Below are 25,305 nucleotides of genomic sequence, written 5' to 3'. Positions count from 1 at the left end.
TCTCACTTCAGTTTGCTTGCATGGCGTCCATTATTTCTAAACACTGTCAAAGAATGTCTTCATGTCTCTAATTCAACTGTGTAGGGTGATAAATTAGCAGCTGGGTGATTACAGTATGTTTAGAGGGGTGCGGGCCAAGCACTGACAAATGGAACTAGATTAGTTTCGGATATCTGGTTGGCATGGGTGAGTTGGACTGAAGGGAGTATTTGAATGACAATGGACATACAAAGAGGTAGTGTACGCCAGGAGTCTCCCATCCGACAGAGGGGACTCTCAGACGGATGGTAATCTTTCAAATGCTATTTCTCAGAAGCCAATGGAAGCTGCTTCATTGAATATGTTCAAGGCTGAGAGCAGCAGTTTTTTGCTGATCTGAGTGAAGGCAGCAATGGTGGACTAGAAATGTTACTGGATGAGGAACCATCTTAGCCATGGGCTCAACTCTCACCACAGTCAGTGGTGAAATTTGAATTCAGCTCAAGGAAGAATGAATTGGATATCAAAAGCTCATGTGGTGATGACTACACTGCTGATTGTTGTTGAAAGCCCATCTGACTCACTGTTGACTTTTCAGGAAGGAAATCTGCCCCGTTCTTACCTCCATGTGACTCCACACCCACAGCATTGATGCTTAACTGGGGATTGACATTGCCCCAATAATGTCAAACAAAATTCAAGGATTACGAGTGGGGGGAGCAGAGTCAGATTGGCTGTACTCTCACTAAATGGTAAGCCAGTCTTGAGGGGCTGAACGGCCTCCTCCAGATCTCACTACATTGCGATCTGTTTGCTTTTTTTTTGCAGTTGCAATCCTCCATTGGATGCATCTCAAACAGAAGTCCTTGGTCCATAAAGCACTTCCTGGCGTCATAGAGTCATAGGGATGTACAGCACAGAAATAGACCCTTCGGTCCAACTCATCTATGCCAAACATATATCCCAGATTAATCTAGTCCCAATTGCCAGCACTTGTCCCATATCCCTCCAAACCCTTCCTATCCATATACCCATCCAGATGCCTTTCAAATGTTACAATTGTACCAGCCTCCACCACTTCCTCTGGCAGCTCATTCCATACGCACAGCACCCTCTGTGAAAAAAATGCTCCTTAGGTCTCTTTTATATCTTTCCCCTCTCACCCTAAACCTACACCCTCAATTTCTGGACTCCCCAACCCCAGGGAAAATACCTTGTCTATTTACCCTATCCAAGCCCCTCCTGATTTTATATAAATCTCGATAAGGTCACCCCTCAGCCTCCGACGCTCCAGGGGAAACAGCCCCAGCCTATTCAGTCTCTCTCAATAGCTCAAACCCTCCAACCCTGGCAACATCCTTTTGTCCTGAAGCTTGTGAAGTTTAAATGCAAGTCTCGTTTTCGTTTGAATGAGAGATGTTCTCTTCCTGGAAGGCGTAGCCACTGTGGGGAGACTAAGCTGATTGTCGGATGGTGAATACGATGCAGTCCTTCAATGGAGTTCCCGGCTGCTTGGTTCACTCTTGGTCACTTTCCAACACAGTCTCTCAGTTGAACAGAGGAGCCTTTTCTTCAGCGGCTTGCCCGCTCTCCATATCGAGCGGTCTGTGCAAACTGAGTGAGCAGAAACACAAACTGATGCTGGTGCCTATCAGTAAAATCTAATAATGCCCCCCTAACCTCATCTACACTATGACCAAGGAAACTCGCCAGTGCCCCCTCCCCTGCTGTACATTATACCCCAGCTCTTTCCCTTCGATGAGTCGCACTTACCCCGACACGCATCTACGCTCATTCAAAACTATTCCTTTCTCTCATCTGTCCTTGGTAAGCAGCCAATGGGCAGAGCCACTGAATTACAACACATCCAGAACTGACATGGGGGGGGCTTCTTTGGAATTTTTGATGGCATTTATTTGGAACAGATTCCATTGCATGTAGAGTAAGAATTGGTTGAATTTACAGACAAGTCTTTTCAAGCCTGTTGCTCAGATCTTTCAGAGTCCCAGTTAATGCAACCCTCTATTAATATCCAGGCTGATGGATCTATTTATACCCGTGGAGTCCCGGCCCATGGAGGTAACCTAGAGACCGGCTTGTCCTGTATTAAATTTCAACCAGGCCGCAAACTTGGAGACTGGGGCAGGCATATAAGGACTGTCTGTTGTGTTCAGTAGACATCACCACTCCAGTTATGGAGATTCCCAGTGATGGGGCAGGATGGAGGAGGGTGGAGGGAGATGGAGAGGGGGGGGGGTAAAAGGGAAGCAGGTACAGGCTGGTGAAAGACAGACTCTTCGGTTTCAATGTAAAAGGGACCCAATGGGCAATGTTTTCACACAGAGGGTGGTGCACGTATGGAACAAGCTGCCAAAGGAAGTGGTGGAGGTTGGTACAATTACAGCATTGAAAAGGCATCTGGATGGGTATATGAATAGGAAGGGTTGGGAAGGATATGGACCATGTACTGGCAAATGGGACTAGATTAATTTAAGATATCTGGTCGGCATGGACAAGTTGGACCGAAGGGTCTGTTTCTGTGGTGTACGTCTCTCTGACTCTATGACTGACTGTTCGATGGCAGGGGGTGAAAACGGTCCCCCGTAAAGAGAGAAGAGTCGGGCGTGCATTTAGATAGCACCTTCCGCGACAGTCTGAGCACCTCACCAAAAAAGATTAGAGTCGACTCACCGAAAAGTCTCCAGCTCTGCTGTAGCGTGGTTAGCACAGCAAGATCCCACAAGCAGTGATGTGACAGTGGCCAGATGGCCTGTCGACGTTGATTCAGGGATACCGACTGAGCAGGACACCGCGGAGACCTGCGGAGAGATCCTCTTTGAAAGAGTGCCCTCAGTTCAGCAGCTTACCTGAAAGACATCATCTCTACAGTGTTGCAGCCCATCAGCAAAGTGCTACAGCCTCTGGAGCTCGAGTCCTGGCAGATGGTTCAGATCTTAAGGTTATCTCTTAAAACTGGGTTGTGATATAACGACGACACGTAATTTTAACCTTGGGCTGTTGTGTAAATGGAGGCTGTTAAATGGTTCATTGAAGTCACTGAATTTGAAAATGGGCAGGAAGTCATAGTTGTGGTGGATCCAATTTCTCCCATGTGTCTATGCAATGTTAAAACATAGAACAATACAGTGCAGAACAGGCCCTTTGGCCCTCGATGTTGTGCTGACCTGTGAACCGAAGGGCCTGTTCTGCGCTATATTGTTCTGTGTTCTATGTTCTACGCCCAAAGCCAAAGTTATCTCCCTGTTGTGAGTGGTAGACTGATCCCATCTGATCAGATGGGATTCTAGGAGAGCTTGCCAATTAGACACAGAATTGGCTTGACAGCAAGAGACAGAGGATGGTGATAGGGGGTTGTTTCTCAGACTGGAGGCCTATTACCAGCGGTGTTCCACAGGGATTGGTGCTGGGTCCATTTTTGTTTGTCGGTTATACAAGCAATCTGGATGAGAATATAGGAAGCATGGTTAATAAGTTTGCCAAAAGTGGTGGGATAGTGGACAGCGAAGAAGGTTATCTAAGATTACAAAAGGATCTGGATTAATTGGGCCAATGGGCTGAGGAGTGGCTGATGGAGTTTAATACAGATAAATGTGAGGTATTGCAATCCAGGGCAGGACTTATACAGTTAATGTAGGGGAGTTCAGGTGCATAGTTATTTGAAAGTTGCATCTCAAGTAGACAGGGTGGTTCAGAAGGTGTTTGACAAAATCGCCTTTATTGCTCAGACCATTGGGAGTAGGAGTTGAGATGTCATGTTGCGATTGTACACCATGTTGGTGAGTCCTCTTCAGGAGTACTGTGTTCAGTTCTGGTCATCCTGTTGTAGGAAGGATGTTATTAAATTGGAGAGGGTTCAGAAAAGACTGACCAGGATGTTACCGGGAATGGAGGGTTTGAGTTATAAGATAAGGTTGCATAGGCCGGGACCTGTTTCACTGAAGCGTGACTGGGGTGACCTTATAGAGGTTTATAAAATTATGAGGGACATAGGTAAGGTTGAATAACAAAGGTAGGGGAGTCCAAAACTAGAGGGAATAATTTTGAAGTGAGAAGAGAAAGATTTAAAAGGGAGCTGAGGGGCTATCTCTTCACACAGAGGATGATGCATTTATGGAATGAACTGCCAGAGGTAGATACAGGTACACCTACAACATTTAAAAGAGGTTTGGACAGGTACATGAATAGGAAAGGGTTAGAGGGATATGGGCTAAATGGGGCTAGTTTAGTTTGGGAAACCTGGCCGGCATGGATGAGTTGGGCCGAAGGGCCTGTGCCTGTGCTGTATGACTCTACAACTGCATCATAGAGTCAGCTGAGTTAACTCGAGTCAGCTGTGGCTACATGGATAGCCCTCTCATCTCTAAACTACAAGGTTCTGGGTTCAGTTCCCACTCCAGAGTCAGAGTGTGTTACTGAGGGAGTGCAGCACTGTTTAGGGTGTTGGTGTTTGATATGAAGGGGGATGCCAAAGCTGGGGAGTTCTTGTTTGTGTTATGCCTAAATTAGTGTGAGTATTAGAGTGTGATCACATCTCTCAATATCAGTGGAATTATCAGCCAAGGCAGAAACAATAAGCCTGTGATGTCCCTCTGCAACTGAAAGGTCTCCCAGGTGTCCATCACCTCCACGCAGATGCTTACACAACTCCCTTTCGACATCCACGGCAGCCTTCCCTCACACTGCCTTCTGTTCTATTGCTGCTGGCTGTTAAAACCCTCACACAATGCACAGTCAGAACTCCAGGCACTGAGCACAGGTTCTGAAAAGCCTGGAGGGGAACTTGCAAATCAGCTGGGAACTGAGCAGGGTTGGGACGCGGTGAATATTGCACCTGAATACTGTCCTTTCCACTCAGTGTTCAGGGAATCCCTGCAACAAGCTGCAACCAAAATAAACAGTGACTCACTCCCGATCGCTAAAAGCTGCGGGCGGCAGTGGGTGTGTGTGTGTGTGTGTAAGTCAGGCACTCCCCCCCCCCCCCCCCCCCACTCTTTCGGTTTGTCATTGGCTAGGACTGAGTGGGTAGAGGGAGCTAGAGTCACATTGGCAAGGCACTGAACTGTAAAGCATGATCAGTCTAGGCAGATGTGTGCAGGGTCGTGACAGAGAGGTTCTGTGGGGAGTGTACAAAAGCTGTAAGAGGGACCAGCAGTCTGCAGACAGTACAGCGAGCGAGAGAGAGAGAGAGAGAGTTTATTTACTGCTGTCCAGGAACGTTTCACTGCTTTGATAAGGAAAGTGGGCAGCAACACTCATTCATGGCACCCAGTCGCTTGATTTCCTTAGGTAAGTTACAAGCCGACGTTACATTGAATGTATAGTCTAATTGTCAGTCACTGCTCTTTATCTCTCACCTCCCTCTCGTCCTTTCTCTTGCCTCCTGAGTTTGCTTTTCTTGATCAACGATCACTGTATTGGCACTCATCCATTCGGTACAGTGACAAGGGTCAGAGTACCCGGGTTTGTTGTGTTAATGTTACCGTGTGTGCTCTTTCAACTGCTGCCACTCGTCTCTCCTGTTCACGGAGGGTAAGGCTGGGGGCTTTCTGTGCCAGCTGGCATCACCGTTTATGAGGGAGAACAGTCATGGGGTTTCCAACTGGATGGCTGAAACTGGTCAACCTACACCCAGCATCGGGGAGTTTTCTGAGCTCCTGTCAGTTGCTTTCTTGTAATGAGCGAGTAACTCGAGAGAGAAAAGGCTGGCATTTCCAAGCATCTTTCATAAACATTTGTTTTTCTGCCGGATGAAGTTCCAACGTCTCAGACACAGCAGCACCCTCTCAGTCCTGTGCTGGAGTTTCAGCTAACTTTGTGAATCCAATAAACACACACACACACACAAAAACATACACACACACGACAGAAAAACACATACACACAGACACAACAGAAAAAACACATGCACACAGGTACACATACACAGGCACACACACATACACACAGATGCACAGACACACATACGTAAACATGCATACACACATAGACATACACATGCACATACATACGCACACGTACAAATATACACACACAGTGATGCACACACACACACAGACACATACATAGATGCACATACACACATACACAGATATATATGCACACACACAGACATACATAAACACACACACACACACCCACACTCACAGAGACACACACACACCCACACACCTAGTAGTGGCAGATTATGAAGCAGGAATGTAAAAGAAACAAAGGACAAAGGATTAAGGCAAACAAAGAATGAGATAAAGAGCCAAGAGAAACAGGAGGTAGTGAGAAAAAGCTGATGAAAGTGAAGCAATGCGGGGGAGCGGTGAGTGTGAGGGAAGCGTGGACAAAGGGAAAAGCGAAAGGAAGAAAAGAGACGCAGAACAAAAGGAGAGAGTGATGGTGAGAACAGCAAAAGGAGGAAAGAAAGATCAGATCAGCGGGATGAAGCCAGATGGCAACGAAAAGACTGAAAATATGTGGGTAAAGGAGCAGAGACCAGTAAACAAACTGTGTAGCTGTATGCGATATTAAAGTATAATCTGCAGCAGGAAAGTGTGGAACATTGAGTTCTGTCCTCAATGTCGATTCAAAAAACTATTCCTGGAAATGTTCAGGAAATGTCTGAATGGTACAGGAAGAGGAATGTAGCAGGCCGTCCACGCTGATATGGGACAACAAGAAAGGATCTTGCTTTGTAAAGTACCATGAAAGCAGTGATACAATCTTCCAGGTTCCTGTTCTATATTAGCGGTGACTGGCACAATCCGCTCATGTAGCTATCAGATTGACTCAACTGATAGACAAAGACCCAGCGCAATTTTCCAATACTGAGTCATAAAGTCAGATATGACAACCTCTCGATGGCAGGTGACCACATCAGAGGCTGTTTTAATTTATTTGAATCCTGCGGTAAATGCATTTTTGAGTGGAAGTACCCAGCATCAGCAGCAAGCATAGTTTTGGTGTTTTGATGCACTTGCTGTTACCCCATCCCACTCAAACACTTTGCGTTTTCAGGCCAATATTTTGTGATGGGATTCCACCAGCTCAGGTTTTTCAACCCCGTAATCTAGTTCCCATTATCGTCTGACTTTTGGTTCACCCTCCTTTACCTGACCCCAGTGTCGGATTATCCCACACGACAGTTTATTGCTGGGATGTGGCATCGCTGTGGCTTTTGTGTAGCATCTTCAGTTATCACCCCTCAGGAGGTTGGTGGGGAGAGGGGAGGGGAGGTGAAACAATCCTGGGACTTGGAACTGGTTATGATGAGACAACCACAAGTATTACCAAATCAGGATGGCGGGTGACTTCAAATGGAACATTGAGGTGGCAAGGCAATTATATTTCTGTGCCTCTGGGAGCTGCTATTCAATAAGCCTCGGTACATTGATCTTAGGTAGTACTTTTGTCAGGTAACCAAGGGAGTCAATGTGTAAATGTAGGCAGAACTTTGATCAAATTGGTGTCCTTCCCTGAGATGGTGTTGAAGTTGAGTGCTGTTGGAGTTGCCCCCACACAGCCTTGTGGAGTGTAGTCTGCCTTTCCCCTGACTTTGTGCTGTGTAACTTTAACAGTGAGTCACTCAGTGCACAATTCCCAACCTCCAACCATTGGGTGTCGCAGGTGTAGAGTCTCTATTGTCGGAGATGCTCAATTGAAACTCATTTGTCAATTGTCCATCGTCGGCCAAGACTTGCTGCGTTCAAACATTGATTATTCAGGAAGGAACATGTGCTTGAGGAGCCATGATCCGACTGAATGGGGGAGCAGACTCAATGGGCCGAATGGCCTACTCCTACTCCTGTTTCTTATCATCAGATTTCGCACTGCTAACCTTACGGTAGAGAGAATGCTGTGGATGAACTGCTGAAGATTAGAATGGATAGGTGGTTGTTTCTGACTGTCACAGACTCCATGGACTGAAGGGCTGTGTTGTAGACCTTTATGACTGTAAGAACTGAATATCCCAACTCTGTCACCTATTGAAACCTCAAGATGTCCATTTCCTAACAGGTACCACAGATGGTGACTGGGCTCAGGCTAAAATCCCCTCTTTCCAACTGAGTAGAATTTGGACCAGTTTGAGCCATCTCTACTATCCCCAGGTCATGATTTGGAGAACTGAAACCAACATGTTCATTCTAAAAGATGACAGCCTTAACAAACAATCCAGGTCTTTTTCTATATATAATTTCACACTGTAAACGTTTGCTATAAATTCTGTGTCTTACGATCTTATACTCCACAACCACCTGATGAAGGAGCAGTGCTCATAAAGCTAGTGCTTCCAATTAAACTCTTGGACTACCCCTGGTGTTGTGTGATTTTTAACGTTGTATTCCCAGGTCAGTCAGGGTAATGATGATATTAAGTCTGTGAAGGGGTTTGATCTTGGTGGTGGTGGGGGGGAGACAACGAATAGTCACCAATGAGGCCAATGAGGAACTCAGGTTATCTCGAGAGTGGTAACATTGTGCAATGTGGAGCACAGGGAGTAGGTGAGGGGAATGCATGGATGCAATTCAGGACAATTTGGGTCAAAATGGAAGGGGTAAGGGCTGCAGTTCGGGTGAGACGGACTGTGTGCAACATAAGCATTTGTCAGTTGGTTTGAGTGGGTTGATTCAAGGCTTTGTATAGGAGCGCGATGTGAACCGGGCTGACCTGAGAGTCTTTGTCGCATGGTGCCAGGTGTAGTCACCCAGCAAAATGTAAAGAAACCACACACTCATTACGAAACTGCAGCACAAAGATTTGGCAGTCATCGGAGCGTTCTGCGTAACCTTTTTAACATGCAGCCCTTTCAGATCTCGATCAGAAATCCCGTTTGGGTTCTGTTCCACTCTGAAACATCACTTGGATGGTGGAAACTTACAGTAGAGAGTGCCGAGACGAGATGAATATCTAAGTAACAGCATTTTCTGCTCTACAATTAGCCAGAGCAATTAGCCAGGAGAAGACAATAGCCTTAATTGATCAGCGGTTTTTATATTTCATCAGAGGTGGGTATCGCTGGCTGGCTCAGCATTTATTGCCCGTCCCTAGTTTCCCCTTGAGAAGGTGGCGGTGAGATGCCTTCTTCATGGCATGGTGGCTGCTGCCTCACAGTGTCAAGGGCCCAGGTTCGATTCCAACCTCGGGTGACTGTCTGTGTGGAGTTTGTACGTTCTCCCCATGTCTGCGTGGGTTTCCTCCAGGTGCTCCGATTTCCTCCCACAGTCCAAAGATGTGGAGGTTCGGATGGATTGGCCATGCTAAATTGCCCGTAGTATTCAGGGATGTGTAGGTTAGATACATCAGTCAGGGGAAATGTGAAGTAATAGGGTAGGGGATTGAGTCTGAGTGGGTTACATTTCGGAGGGTGGGTGTGGACTTGATGGGCCAAATAGCCTGTTTCCACACTGTGACTCTATGAACCGCTGCAGCCCATTTTGGGTAGGTTGACTCACAATGCTATTGGGAAGGGAGTCCCAGGATTTTGACTCAATGACACTGAAGGAACAGCCGATATATTTCCAAGTCAGGATGGTGAATGGCTCGGAGGTAGTGTTCCCGTGTAGCTGCTGCCCTTGTTTCTTGAGGGGGGTAAGGGGTCACAGATTTGGCAGGTGCTGTTGAAGACAGGTCACTGAGTTACCCAGCAGGGCACCTTGGAGATAGAGCTCACCGCTGCTGCTACTGGGGGTTGGTAGTAGAGGTCGAGGGTGTTTTTGTACTGGTAAGGATGTTGTTAGGTAGACAAGCAGAAGGCTGGAAGAACACAACGCACCAGGCAGCATCAGGAGATGGAGAAGGGTTATACCCAGAAGTTGACTTCTTCACCTCCTGATGCTACATGGCTTGCTGTATTCTTCCAGCTTCCTGCCTGTCTACCTGGGACTCCAGCACCTGCAGGCTTCTTGCCTCTGACTAAGGGTGTTGTTAGAGCAGATTGCTTTGTGTGGAAGGTACTCTTGACTTGCACTCCTTTGGGCAAGTGCACCAGCTCTCCGAATGAGGCTGGATGGTGGACAGAGCATCCGGCAGAGGGGAGCACGAGTCTGCCAGTCAACTCTGACCAGCTCCTGTAGCCGCAGTGCTAAGACGGTGGGTCCAGTGGGTCCATTGTAACCCCAGGGTTCAGTTAGGGTTAAACAATGGAGGCAGCTGTTTCAATCACAATGTGACAGGACTGCCTTTAGGATTTCCAGGGAATGTAGAGCCGATTATTTCTCAAGGAAGCGGCAGTGAGCAGAAGCCATGGCTGTGGCTGCTTTGCTCACCAGTGGCAGGCAGGCACAGAGTGGGGACAAACATGGCTAGGGGAAGGGGGACAGAGGGGAATCAGACAGTGAGCTGGGAGAGACTCAGGGCAGTCTGCAGTTCACTCTCTGTGACTACAAAATCATCTAATCCTCTCCCCCTCCCTCGGATTCCAGTCTGTGGAGCGTTGCCAGGAATCTGTTGTTCTATCCTTCACGCTCCGATTGTGTTGCAGCCTGGCAGGTCAGACTGGGAATTGTTGAAAACACATGGAAGAAAGTCCTGCCACTGCTTTGTACTGTGTCAGTGCCCAGATCGGAGGCAGTGACTGGCCTCTGATTGACCAGAAACACTGCCTGGATCACTGGAGCGTTGAAGGTTGAAGGGTGACCTTATAGAGGTTTATAAAATCATGAGGGGCATGGATAGGGTTAACGACTAGGGTCTTTTCCCGAGGGTGGGGGGAGTCCAAAATTAATTTTCTAAGGTGAGAAGGGAAAGATTTAAAAGGGATGTGAGGGGCAATTTTTTCAGGCAGAGGGTGGTTCGTGTGTGGAATGAACCGCCAGAGGAAGTGGTGGATGCAGGGCACAGTTACAACGTTTAAAAGACATTTGGATAAGTACATGAACAGGAAAGGTTTACAGGGATATGGGCCAGTGGGACATGCTCAGTTGGGATGATGGAAGCATGTACACATTGGACCAAATGATCTGTTTCCCTGCTGTGTCATTCCGTGACTCAGACAGAGCAGCGGCGATGACATTTTACGGGTGACAACGTCTGGCCCGTCAGAGGCTGGCATCTCTAGCACTCGGGCAGTGCCACCGGGCAGGTAGTGATCTCTGCCAGAACTAACGATCACGGAGCGCAAAGGAGTGAGGCAAGTTTGTGAGGATCAGTGGGTTGACGGTAGCGCTGGAGTTACAGTTTCTAGGTTTGGGCTAAGGGAGAGGGATGGTGTCAGGGTTCTCAGTTGCAAGATCTTGTTCTCAAGGGCTCAGAGGGCATTGTGGGGTGTGGAATGTGGGAATGGGGGACTGAGTCGGATGACCAGTTGGGTGATCATATAGAATGGCAAAGCAGGCTCGAAGGGCCGAATGGCCTGCACCTGCTCCTGTTTTCTGTGTCTGTCAGCAGACATCACCTCCCCTGCATCCTCTCTCTCAGACGGACACAGATGCTTTTTTTTTCCCAAGGGCCACACTGTCTTCCTCAGCCAACGCCACGCTGTGGGATCTTGCTGTGCATGAATTTGCTGTCACATTTCCTGTCCTTCACTGCATCTCCAAGAGTACTTCATCGGTTTCGGTGTGATGCCTCGGGATGTCTTAATTTTGGGAATGGGATAATTGTGTTCCTTCTTTAATTGGTCTGGCAGCCTCTGGATCTTGGGTGAAGTGTTGCCCTGCTGGGGCAGGGTGTAGCCATCTTGGTTGAGGGCTCCTAAAGTTTGTGTCCGTTTGGTGTTTCGAGATGAACTGAGGGTAGGTTCAAGGAGAAGTGCTGACTAACGGGAGTTCTCGTACTCTGTGACGATCCTCCAAAACATGGTCCCATCAAATTCTCAACCTTATATTCAGATCCTTCCCTGGGATGTGGGTATGGCTGGCACTGACAACATTTATTCCCCCAGACACGTAACCGTCTATCCCCCCTTATTGCCCCAGAATGCCACTGAGTGGTTTGCCAGGCCATTTCAGAGGGCAACTGAGTATCGATCATGCTGCTGTGGGACACATGTTGACCAACGGGTAAAGATGGCATATTCCCCACCATCACCCCCACTCTAAACTAGATCAGATTTTACAACTGTGTCAACAGTCTAAAGACATGAAGGTTTGGTGAATTGACTATGCTTAATTTCCCGTAGTGTCCAAGGATGTGTTTCTGCCTGGTACTTGGGTTACCTCCCACAGTCCAAAGATGTGCAAGTTAGGCAGGTTGGCCGTTCTAAATTGCCCGCAGTGTTCAGGGATGTGTCAGCTAGGTGGGTTCACCATGGGAGATGCAGGGGTAAGGGGATGGGTCTGAGTGGAATGCTGTTTGGTGTGGATCAACTGTAGGGATTCTATGATTCTATGATGTTCATGTTAGGTGGATTGGCCATGCTAAAGTGTCTGTAGTGTCCAGGGATGTTCAGGTTAGGTGGATTGGCCATGCTAAAGTGTCTGTAGTGTCCAGGGATGTTCAGGTTAGGTGGATTGGCCATGCTAAAGTGTCTGTAGTGTCCAGGGATGTTCAGGTTAGGTGGATTGGCCATGCTAAAGTGTCTGTAGTGTCCAGGGATGTTCAGGTTAGGTGGATTGGCCATGCTAAAGTGTCTGCAGTGTCCAGGGATGTGCTGGTTAGGTGGATTGGCCATTCTAAATTGTCTGTAGAGTCCAGGGATGTGCTGGTTAGGTGGATTGACCATGCTAAAGTGTCTGTAGTGTCCAGGGATGTGCTGGTTAGGTGGATTGGCCATGCTAAATTGTCTGTAGTGTCCAGGGATGTGCTGGTTAGGTGGATTGGTCATGCTAAATTGTTTATAGTGGCCAGGGATGTTCAGGTTAGGTGGGTTGGCCATGCTAAATTGTCTGGTGTCCAGGGGTGTGCAGGTTAGGTGGATTGGCTGTGCTAAATTGTTTGTAGTGGCCAGGGATGTGCTGGTTAGGTGGATTAACCATGCTAACTTGTCTGTAGTGTCCAAGGATGTTCAGATTTGGTGGACTGGCCATGCTAAATTGTCCGTTGTGCCCAAGTATAGTCAGGTTAGGTGGATTGGCCATGCTAAATTGTCTGTAGTGTCCAAGGATGTTCAGATTTGGTGGACTGGCCATGCTAAATTGTCCGTTGTGCCCAAGTATAGTCAGGTTAGGTGGTTTGGCCATGCTAAATTGTCGGCAGTGTCCAAGGATGTGCTGGCTAGGTGAATTGACCGTGGAAATGGGGAGTTATGGGGGTAGAATAGGGGAGCTGGGTTTGGGTGGGTCTTCGGAGGGTCGGTGTAGACTTAATGGGCCGAATGGCCTCTACCTGCACTGCAGGGTTTCTCTGAATGTATGAGCCTGCTAACATTTCATTCCAGATTGACTTAGTCACTTGAATTTAAACTCCTGGGCTGACTTCATAGGACTTGGATTCCAATCAGTGACCCTGTTTCTGTCACCTAACAGCAAACTATGCAAGTCATAGGTGGGGAAGGACTGGTGTGACCAGTGTTAACAGCAACCTTTCAAGCTTGTTATTATCTATCGCTGACCTGAGATGTCACTGTAGGCTACATGGATGTAACTTCACCAACATTAATGACAGCCTGTCTAACACCACAGGAGTGCAGTTCATTCACAGTGGTCCTAGCTGAGAGGGGACACGTGCTCGACCCTGCCAAATACAATTCAATACAATTCAATGAAGTGCAGGAACAGGCCCTTCGGCCCACCAAGCCTGTGCCAACTCCTAATCCTTAATTAGACCTGCTAATTATTGCCCACGTGTGTTATCTATCACCTTGCTCACCTCACATTCATGTGTCTATTAAGATGTGGGCAGCACGGTGGCTCAGTAGTTAGCCCTGCTGCCTCACAGCGCCAGGGACCTGGGTTTGAATCCAGCTTAGGTGACTGTCTACGTGGAGTTTGCACTTTCTCTGTGCAGGTTTCCTCCCACAATCCAAAGATGTGCAGGTCAGGGTGTATCGGGCATGCTAAATTGTCCATAGTGCTCAGGGATATGTAGGCTAGTGCATTAGTCAAAGTAAATGTAGGAGCATGGATCTGGGTAGTTTGCTGTTTGGAGGGTCAGTGTGGATTTGTTGGGCTGAAGGGCCTGCTTACACACTGTAGGGATTCTTTTTAAAAAAGCGCCTTCAGAATTGCTAACATGCCTGCCTCCACTGGTTATATATTGCAGGTATCCACTGCCCTCTGTGTGTGAAACATTTTCCCAGCAGTTCTCCCATAAACTTACCCCTCTCAACCTTGAATCTGTGCCCTGTTATAGCTGACCTGCCTACTCTGGGGTAAAAAGCCTCTGACCATCCCCCAATCTATGCCTCACATACTTTTGTAAACCTCTATCAAGACATCTTTCCAGTGAAAGCAATCCGAGTTTATCCAACCTCACCTCATGACCAAAACCGTCCAGACTGGGCCACCTCCTGGTAACCTTCTCTGCACCCTCTCCCAAAGCAACCAGAACTGCACGCAATATTCCAAATCTGGCCCAACTACAGCTGTAACATAACTTGACAATTTTTATATTCGATGCACTGGCCGATGAAGAGGAACGTGCTATTTTCCTTTTTATCCCCCACCTGTGTTGCCACATTCGGGGATCTGTGAACATGTATGCCCAGACCCCTCTGTATGTCAGCTTGCACCACTGACCCGCTAAACTGGCAACGCTGAGCAACTTTGGGTCAAAGGTTTAGACCATGTTTTCTGTTACTGGGTGTCGTGAAGCACATCGATGGCTCCGTGAAATAGCCCAGCAATTGTTTTCAGCTCATTCGGGGGTGTTGCTGGCTGGAAGACCAATTTGACTTCACCTTCTCAAGGGCTGTTAACAAACAGTGGTCCAGACTATAACGTTCATATCTCATGAATGAAATTAAGGACTCAGACCTCCTGCAATTTCTTTTTCTCTTCAAACGTATAAATAATTGGAAGTGCAAAACTTCAATGTTGCTCAAAGGAGATGGGAATTCAAAGATTTTCCATCTTGCATTCGCAAGGCGATTATTGGAATGCTGCTTCCAATTCCGATTTCCCTGCCATCGGAAAGATGTTGTGAAACTTGAAAGGGTTCAGAAAAAATTTACAAGGATGTTACCACGGTTGGAGGATTTGAGCTACAGGGAGAGGCTGAACAAGCTGGGGCTGTTTTGCCTGGAGCGTTGGAGGCTGAGGGGAGACCTTGTAGAGGTTTATAAAATCATGAGGGTAAATAAACAAGATTCAGAGGTGCCAGTGTTGGACTGGGGTGTACAAAGTTAAAAATCACACAGCACCAGGTTATAGTCCAACAGGTTTAATTAGAAGCACACTAGCTTTCAGGTGATGAAGGAGCGTCGCTCCGAAAGCTAGTATGCTTCCAATTAAACCTGTTGGACTATAACCTGGAGTTGTGTGATTTTTAACATTGTAAATAAACAAGGTCTTTTCCCTGGGGTGGGGGAGTCCAGAACTAGAAGGCATAGGTTTAGGGTGAGAGGGGAAAGATTTAAAACGGAGCTGAGGGGTAACTTTTTCACGTAGAGGGTGATATGTGGTGGAGGCTGGTACAATTACAGCATTTAAAAGGCATCTGGATGGGTGTATGAATAGGAAGGGTTTAGAGGGATATGGGCCAAGTGCTGACAAATAGGACATCCACAGCACAGATAAGTTGGGCTGAGGGGTCTGTTTTCATGCTGTATGACTCCATGACTTGATAATGAGGATGCAATAAATATACTTCAGAAAAGCGAACAGCAATTTACCCAGAAGGGAGCTGCTGTGTAAATTGTAGCTTGTCATTTTAATGGGAATCCCCTTTTGTTCATATTGGTCTTCCAACATTCTGCTCTCACTGATTGATAGGTTAAAAATAAACGTTAACTTTTAGCAATCTTTAATTTCTAATGAATCACCAATTTCCTGAGGAAAGTCACGATTAAAGCTGTTTCTGACTCATTTCCAGTATGACATTCCAGATCCATAACACCTTAATCCATTAACATAAACCTCCTGGTCTCTCTGTCCTTGCTCCCTTTGACAATTATCTACCATCTGCATCCTCCCTGCCCAGTGGAAACAATTCCTCCCTCTCTGCTCTATCAAACCGATATATCCGCTGTAAATTAATGAAGTGCAGTTGTTCAATTCCCATCTGTTCTATTTACAGTATGCTGCTGTTTTCTAAGGCCACAAAGTGGTGGCACAGTGGTTAGCACTGCTGCCTCACAGCGTCAGAGACCTGGGTTCAATTCCCGACTCAGGCGACTGACTGTGTGGAGTTTGCGCATTCTCCCCGTGTCTGTGTGGGTTTCCTCCGGGTGCTCCGGTTTCCTCCCACAGTCCAAAGATGTGCAGGTTAGGTGAATTGGCCATGCTAAATTGCCTGTAGTGTTAGAAGAAGGGGTAAATGTAGGGGAATGGCTCTGGGTGGGTTGCTCTTTGGAGGGTCGGTGTGGACTTGTTGGGCCAAAGGGCCTGTTTCCACACTGTAAAAAACCTAAAGGTTGGAGTAATATGGACGATAGCAGAGCTGCTATGAGCAGAATTTAGAAGCTGGCCACAGCACCCTGGGTTCCCCAGTCTGCTCTGTTCCCATCTCCGGTACTGTGTAGTGCTGAGCCCTATCACATCCAACACTGACCCAACATCAAGTCCTGAGCTCTGCTGATAGAAGGCTCCCATTCTGGCTGGGGGCCTGGGCAGATAACAAAGACAGCTTCACTTCTGGTTGGTCAATCAGGCATGTCTATCTGAAACGAACAGAGCAAGTCTCTGGACTGCAGCCACTTTATTCTCAATGACAACAGGCTGATGAGCAGACCAGTTTAGATTACTGAATCCTGATATTTCTAAGAAATAAGGGTGTCACTCGACCAAAGTTACTGATGAAGATGGTTTCATTTTATATGGCTCAGTCGACAGCTCTCTCTCTCTCTCAAAGTTGAGCGTCAATGTTCAAGCCCTGCTCCAGGGATTAAAGTGATAGGCTGAGCCCAATTTCAGTGCAGCATCACTTACAGATGTACAGCACAGAAACAGACCCTTTGGTCCAACTCGTCCATGCCAACCAGATCTCCGAACCTAATCTAGTCCCATTTGCCAGCATTTGCATCCAGATGTCTTTTAAATGTTGCAACTGCACCAGCCTCCACCACTTCCTCTGGCAGCTCATTCCATATACATACCACCCTCTGTGTGAAAACATTGCCCCTTAGGTCCCTTTTACTTTCCCCTCTCACCCTAAACCTATGCCATCTAGCTTTGGACTCCCCCATCCCAGAGAAAAGACTTTGTCCATTCACCCTTTCCACGTGCCTCATGATTTTATACACCTCTATTAGGTCACTGTCAGCCTCTGACGCTCCAGGGAAAACACTTGAAGAAGCCTCTGCCTTTGTAGTGCTGCTGGGGGTTGAAGACCTCCCCCCCCCAGGGGTCCTGGCCGATGTTTATCCCTCAATCGACGTCACTGAAGGAGAATGTCTGGTCATTATTGTGTAACCTCGCTGTGAGAGGATGAGGATGTCTCAGATCTGACATTACAACCACAGATGACTGTAAACCACCCTGAGACACCCAACTGTCACATGGCTGTCGAAGTTAGCTGGGCCCTTCGGAAGAAGGGTGACCGGACCCGAACCGTTAAATCTGCTTTCTGTTTCCTCAGATACTCAGAGTTTCTCCAGCAATTTTTCTACTTTCACTCAGATTCCGGCAATTCCTTAACTTAACCTGATGGTTGGGAAGCTGATGGATTTACAAACCGCACTGGTCTTCCATCCCTTTCTATTTTACTCTTCAGGTATCAGAGAATGTGGACGAAGGTCGTTCAGTCCAGCCTGTCTCTACTGGCCCTTTGAAAATGCTATGAACAGACTGCCCCTGTTCCTTTCTCCCAAATTTCCCTGTCAAGCATCTGTCCAATTTTCCTATTACTGAATCTGCTTCCCAGTTCCAATCATTGCAATGGGCCAAGCAAAAAGTTATTTCTTTTGCCAATCCAAGACCATTTTGTGCCCAACATTTGTCACTCTCCATTTTGACTCTGTCGAAATCTCTCTCTCCTGGGCCACTTCCCTCTGAATCCATGGTGACCAAGCACAGCTCCCTACATGTTGATGAAGTCTTTAATCTCTGGGACCACATGAGTCAGGTTCCTCCACACCTGATTGATGCCTTTTCTAACACCCACTGGGCCGAACAGGCTCATATCTGCAGAGTGTGTAAAAGGCAATGTCCCACCCAAACCCAAGGGAGAGGGGAATTTACGTTCGAATTATTCTGCTAACATTTGCTTTATCTGCTGCTAAAATCTCTCTGGAAACTGCAAACAGGAACAACAAATCAAGGGGAAGCTCTCATTCAATATACTTCTGTATTTTCGAATGCATGTAGCCACGGACAGAGTGTGCATTGCTTTATGATTTCTTGAAGAGTGTGGGGTGACTTGATTGAAGCTTGCAAGAGCCTGACCCCATGGATGTGAAAAGGACATTTCGTCCTGTGGATCTAAGGGGGCTCTGGTTCAATTTAAGAGACTTTCCTCTTAGGACAGAGGTGAGGGGGATTGCTTTTTCTCTCCAAGAGGGGCTGCATGACTTTGGAACTCTCTACCTCAGAAGGTGGTGGAGGCCGGTCATTGGACCTTTTTAAGCTGGTGGTAAATGGATTCCAGCTAGGCAGGGAATTGAAAGTTATCGGTGGTTACTGGGAATGTGGAACGCGAAACAGAAAGACATCACACGAGTGAACTTTATGAATGGTGGAGCAGGTTTGAGAGTCTGAATGACTTAAGTCTGCTCCAAATTTATAACTTTATTTCTTCACTTCAGTCATGCACTCTGTCCACTGGGCTCTGCCTACATGTAACAGTATTGTCCAGAAACAAATCCAGTCTTTCACCCCCAATCAAACAGACCCTCTTGCCTTTATCGCAGTGTCAAGCAAACAGCACTTTCAGCCAAGTCAGAAGAGAGAGTTGGAATCTGGGAAGTGCGTGGCAGTTAGAATGAGCTAAAGCAGAGAGAGTGCTGCTCGGCTGAAGTCAGTAATGCTATAACGACCAGGAGAAAGGGGGGGCTGCAGAGGCTGGAGAGTCAGAGTCGAGAGTGTGGTGCTGGAAAAGCAGAACAGGTCAGGCAGCATCCGAGGAGCAGGAAGGTCGACGTTTAGGGCATAAGCTCTTCATCAGGAATGAGGGGGCGGGAGGGTCCTAAGGGGGCTGAGAGCTAAATGGGAGGGGGTGGGGTAGGGGGTAGGTAGCTGGGTGGGCGATGGTGGGGCCACCCGATGCCTGGAGGAAGAACACCTCCAACCCCAGGGCATCAATGCCAATTTCACTGGTTTCTTCATTTCCCCTCCCCTCACCTTATCCCAGATCCAACCCTCCAACTCGGCACCGCCCTCATGATCTGGCCTACCTGTCCATCTTTCTTCCCGTCTATCCGCTCCACCCTCTTCTCTGACCTATCACCATCTCCCTCCCCCCCGCCTTCATCTACCTATCACATTCCCAGTCACCTTCCCTTCTGCCCCACACCCCCCCTCCTATTTACCTCTCAGCTCCCTTGAGCTCCCCACCCCAACGTTTCTGATGAAGGGCTTATGCCTGAAACATCGATTCTCCTGCTTCTCGGACGCTGCCTGACCTGCTGTACTTTTCCAGCACCACACCTTTTGACGCCGAAGTCAGTAATGCAAACCTTCAAGTTAAGCCATGAAAGCAGTTGAGCTTTAAAAAGGGTAGTCACTTATCGTGACTGAAACATCAAAAGCATAAAGTATTCCTGTCAGTTTTAAACATCCATCCAATGCTGAAATGTTCAGTTATTGGCAAAAACAGTTTTGCTCACCCACAAAGGCGCATTAAATGCAAGAATAAACGCAATAAGTAACACTTTGCTAAATGTGTCGTTTATCAACACATGAAAACATTCAACTCAATGTGCATCTGTCAGAAAGGGCTATCCAATTGTTCCAAATTTGTTTAAATTATCGATGTGGACTAAACCCATCAGAAAAGAATCATGTATCCATTCCGACTTAAGTTCCCTGTCAATAGAATTGGTCACCATAATGACAGTCCGGTGCGAAAAGAGCCTTTGGAGCCTCTTTCTACTTTTAATTATTGTTGGGGGAGGTTTTCAAATGTAATTCAATAACATTTTTAAAACATTTCTCCTTTTTTCTCTCTCTTTTTATTTCTTTCCCTTGATCCAATTTCCTTAACTCTCTCTTATTCATGTTCTGTACCCGATTTAACATTCATGTTGTTAATCTCGCAGACACTTGAGGCTTTAGACACTGTGCTGCTGACTGACACCTCGTGAATCTGTTTGAGATACACAGTCAAGTGCCCTGTGCTCTAAGCTCTTAGATGCCCCCTATAGGGCAACGAGCAAGTTGCTGTGCAGAGGTCTTCAGTAAGTCAATGATCTTTTGCAACTTTAACAAATGTCTAGCTCCATTAGTTTGTTATTGAGTCATTGAGTCATAGAGACAGAAACTTAATTCCAACCAGTCCATTCTGACCATAATTCCAAACTAATCTCCTCCCATCTACCTGCGCTTGGTTCATATCCTTCCAAACGTTTCCTGTTCATGTACTTATCTAAGTGTCTTATAAATGTTATAATTGTATCTGCATCCACCACTTCCTCTGGAAGTTCATTCCACATGTGAACCACTCTCTGTGTAAAAATCGTTGACCCTCATGTCCTTTTTAAATCTTTCTCCTCCCACCTTAAGAATATGACACTTGGACGAGGGAAATAAAACCTGCCTCATCCCCCTTATCTATACCCCTCATGAGTTTATAAACCTCAATAAGGTCATACCTCAACCTCTTACACTTCAGTGAAATAAGTTCCAGCCCTTCCAGTTCACCTTTAAATCTCAACCTTTCATTTCCAGCAACATCCTGGTAAGTCTTTGCTGAATCCTCTCCAGTTTAATAATATCCTTCCTATGCCAGGGTGACCAGAACTGGACACAGTAATCGAGAAGAGGCCTCACTAACATCACCCTAATGTCCCAACTCCTATACTCAAAGGTCTGATCAATGAAGGCAAACATAGAGTCATAGAGTCCTCCAGCACAGGGACAGGGACAGGCCCTTTGCCCCATACTGGTCCACACTGACCAAAATGGCCATCACCACTAAGCCCATTTCCCTGCACTTGGCCCATATCCTTCTAATCCTCTCCTATCCATGTATTTTCCGAATGCCTTTTAAATGTTGTTAATGTACACGCCTCAACCACTTCCACTGGCAGCTCATTCCATATGCACCACCCTCTATGGAAAAACGTTGCCCCTCAGTTTCCCTTTTATTCTTTCCCCTCTAACCTTAAACTGATACCCTCTAGTCCTTGATTCCCCAACCCTGGGAAAAAGACTGACTGCATTCACCCAATCCATGCCTCTCGTCATCTTACACATGTCTATGAGATCCCCCCTCAGTCTCTTCTGCTCTAAGGAAAGAAGTCCTCGCTTCTCCAACCTCTCCCTAGAACTCAGATCCTTGAGTCCAGGCAGCATCCTTGTAAATTTCTTTTGCACATTTTCCAGTTTAATAACATCCTTCCTACAGTAAGGTGACCAAAACTGAACACAATACTCCAAGTGCAGCCTCACTAACGTCCTGTATAACTGTAACATAACTTCCCAACTTCTATACTCAGTGCCCTGACTGATGAAGGCCAGTGTGCCAAAAGCCTCCTTCACTGCCCTGTCCACCTGGGACTCTACTTTCAGGGAACCGTGCACCTGAACTCCAAGGTCCCTCTGTTCCACTACACTCTTTCAGGCCCTGCCATTCACCATGAAACTCCTACCTTGCTAAACGCCTTCTTAATCACCCCGTCCAAATATGTTGCAAATTTCAAAGAATTATGTGCCTGAACTCCTAGGTATTTCTGTTCTACAACACTACCCAGGCTCTATCATTAATTGTTTAATGTCTGTCCTTCATCCCCCACAACAGAGCTCAGACCATATAACCTTGACAAATCCAGATAAAGCAAACCAATAGCTCTATAGCACATTAGAATTTCATTACACAGAACAAGCAGATGGATTTGTGCAGAAGTAAGGAACTCTCACACAGAGCCTTATCTGATTGTACACATAAAACAAGATTATACAGCAGCAGTGGTATGCGTATTGTTTTATGGTTTGCTTTATCAGCGGTTCCCAATGATATTTTAAGCTCTCATTCTTGTAAACCTTGATCCTGATATGAACCATTTTGTTCAGATGTAGTGCAACAGGGAGAGACTGGGTGTCTCATATTCCTGGTGTGTGCTGCGATAGAGCAAATCTGTACAATCGACAGACCCCTTCAGAAATCACAACCCATTGCTGAGTGTCTGACTCATCCAACAGCATTCCAGAACCCATTGTGTGGTGGAAGTGACAAGCCAGTGCTCAGTGAGTGTCTGATCCATCAACACTGCGAACCCATTGTTTTCTATTTCTAAGCCCTTTGCGATCACAATTCATCACTGCTCGACTGTCTGAATAACTCAACAAGAAGGGGCATGCTTTTATGTGAAAGAAAGAGAGCTTACCCAGCGCTTTTTCACGATCTGAGAATGTCCCGAACAATTCAAAGCATTGTGGAGCCGCTGCTGTGAAGGGGAGGAAATGCTGCTGCCAGTTTGTGTACAGCAAGTTCCCACAGGCAGCAATGCCATAGCCTGTTATTGAGGTGTCGTTTGAAGGAGAGATAGCACAGACTCTGGTGTTAGGCCACAGGTTTGGAGGGAGGTGATGGCCTAGTGGGATTATCGCTGGAATGTTAATCCAGAGACCCAGGCATTGTTCTGGGGACCTGGGTTTGAGTCCCACCATGGCAGATGGCGGAATTTGAATTCACTTAATTAAAAATTGACACTTATGATGATACATTTTCATCAATGTGAAAAAGCCGTCTGGTTCACTAACGCCCTTTGGGGAAGGAAACCTGATGGGGGGGCACGGTGGCTCAGTGGTTAGCACTGCTGCCTCACAGCACCAGGTTCAATCCCAGCTTTGGGTAACTCTCTATGTGGAGTTTGCGCATTCTCCCTGTGCCTGTGTGGGTTTCCTCCCACGGTCCAAAGATGTGCAGGTTAGGGTAAATTGGCTGTGCTAAATTGCCCATAGTGTTCAGGGATGTGTAGGTTAGGTGAGTTAGTCAGAGGGAAGTGTAGAGTAATAGGGTGGGGGAATGGGTCTGGGTGGGTTACTCACTCTTCAGAGGTTTAGTGTGGACTTGTTGAGCCAAATGGCCTGTTTCCACACTGTAGGGAATCGATGAAACTGCCATCCTTACCTGGTCTGGCCTACAAGTGGCTCCAGACCCACAGCAATGGTTTGGATCGGTATAGGCCTGGAGGGCTGAAGGGCCTGTTCCTGGGCTGTAAATTTTCCTTGTTCTTTAATGTTTGACTCATAACTGCCCTCTGGATAATAAGTGCTGCCTAGCCAGCAACACTCTCATCCTGTGAGTGAATAAAGTAAAAGAATTCCATTGAATGGCAGAACAGGTTTGAGGGACTGAATGGCCTCCTTCCATTCCGATGGGAATCTTGAAACCAGTGCCCATTTAATTTTTTACATTGACATGAGAGGAGCTTTAACACCTATTCCAAAAACTGGGCCTTCTGACGGTGCTGCACTGGAAGGGCCACCCTAGGATTTAGGCTCAAGTCCTGAGGCAGGGGATTGAATCCCCCAGCCCTCAGACCCAGAAGATGTGAATTTGACCATTTATTGTCAATGTAGTGGTGACTTTTCACTCTGAGCAGTTACATCATGGAAATTAAATTTGAGGGAATCTTCCAATGCTCAATATTTTGTACAGTAGGGGTCTGAAGATCTGCTGAATACTCAGTGCTGGTTGGGATTTTTGCGAGCTTGTGTTAGCTGCATGTGGGTCTGATAATGGGGCGACAGTCATTGCTTCCTATCGTCATTATGAAGCTTGGGTTACACTCAGCATCCAATACCACATGGAACAAGTGACTATCAAGGCAAAGTCATCAGCTACCGCATTCAAGTAATCCCCAAATGGGGAAGGGAAGACAAAAATATTTGCCGACAAAGTTTATTTTCATTCATTTCACAAGATGTGGGTGTTAGTGGCTGGGTCAGCAAATATTTATTCCCCAATCTCAATTTTGGCAGTTCTCTTCCCTAAAGGACTTGAGATGGGATTTTCTGAACAACCAATTCATGGTCATCATTAGACTCTGAATTCCAGATTTTCCATTGAATTCAAATTCCACCATTTGCCATGTGGTGGGATTTGAACTCAGGTCCCCAGAACGTTACCTGGCTGGCTGGATTAACAATCCCATGATAATATCATCAGGCCATCACTACTTCAACACAACCCTGCAGGCTCTCACTTTAGCTCTCTCATGCTTTTCTATGTTCATCACAATTAGGTAGCTGAAATGTTTGAAAACTCAAACAAAAACTGAAATTGCTGGAAAGTCTCAGCAGGCCTGACAGCATTTGTGGAGAGAAATCAGAGTTAACGCCTCAGAACTTCATCAGTTCTGAACCTGAAACGCTAACTCTGATCTTTCTCTGCAGATGCTGCCGAACCTGCTGAGAGTTCAGTCCGAGTCAGGATGGTGAGTGGCTCAGAGGGGAACTTGCAGGGGGTGGTGTTCCCAATGTATTGATTATTTACAGCGTGGAAACAGGCCCTTTGGCCCAACAAGTCCACAATGACCCGCCGAAGCGCAACCCACCCAGACCCATTCCCCTACATTTATCCCTTCACCTAACACTACGGGCAATTTAGCATGGCCAATTCACCTGACCTGCACATTTTTGGACTGTGGGAGGAAACCGGAGCACCCGGAGGAAACCCACGCAGACACGGGGAGAGTGTGCAAACTCCGCACAGTCTGAGGCGGGAATTGAGCCCGGGTCTCTGACGCTGTGAGGCAGCAGTGCTAACCACTGAGCCACCGCGCCGCCCTTGTCCTTTGAGGTGGAAGTGACCATACCTTTGGAAGAAGCTGTCTTTTTTAGATTAGATTACATTACAGTGTGGAAACAGGCCCTTCAGCCCAACAAGTCCACACCGCCCCACCAAAGCGCAACCCACCCATACCCCTACATTTACCCCTTACCTAACACTACGGGCAATTTAGCATGGCCAATTCACCTAACCTGCACATCTTTGGACTGTGGGAAGAAACCGGAGCACCCGGAGGAAACCCACGCAGACACGGGGAGAACGTGCAAACTCCACACAGTCAGTCGCCTGAGGCGGGAATTGAACCCGGGTCTCTGGCGCTGTGAGGCAGCAGTGCTAACCACTGTGCCAACGGGCCGCCCAGACCCATTCCTCTACATTTATCCCTTCACC

The 25,305-nt window shown here is 47.0% G+C and overlaps 1 protein-coding gene across 1 annotated transcript in view; it reads left to right on the top strand.

Annotated features, from left to right (window-relative positions):
- Positions 1-5,080: 5,080 nt before the first annotated feature.
- Positions 5,081-25,305, top strand: part of LOC122552179 (adhesion G protein-coupled receptor E3-like) — an 87,393-nt gene continuing 67,168 nt past the window's right edge. Inside the window, exon 1 of the mRNA XM_087983112.1 lies at positions 5,081-5,286. Within this exon, the coding sequence (XP_087839238.1) occupies positions 5,259-5,286 (28 nt within the window). The 5' untranslated portion in view covers positions 5,081-5,258. The remainder of the gene's footprint in view (positions 5,287-25,305) is intronic.

Source organism: Chiloscyllium plagiosum, unplaced genomic scaffold, assembly GCF_037043375.1.
Source record: "Chiloscyllium plagiosum isolate Xiang-an unplaced genomic scaffold, Cpla_swu_hap1 HiC_scaffold_45, whole genome shotgun sequence".
NCBI classification, from domain to species: domain Eukaryota; kingdom Metazoa; phylum Chordata; class Chondrichthyes; order Orectolobiformes; family Hemiscylliidae; genus Chiloscyllium; species Chiloscyllium plagiosum.
This window is presented reverse-complemented; position numbering and strand designations above follow the sequence as displayed.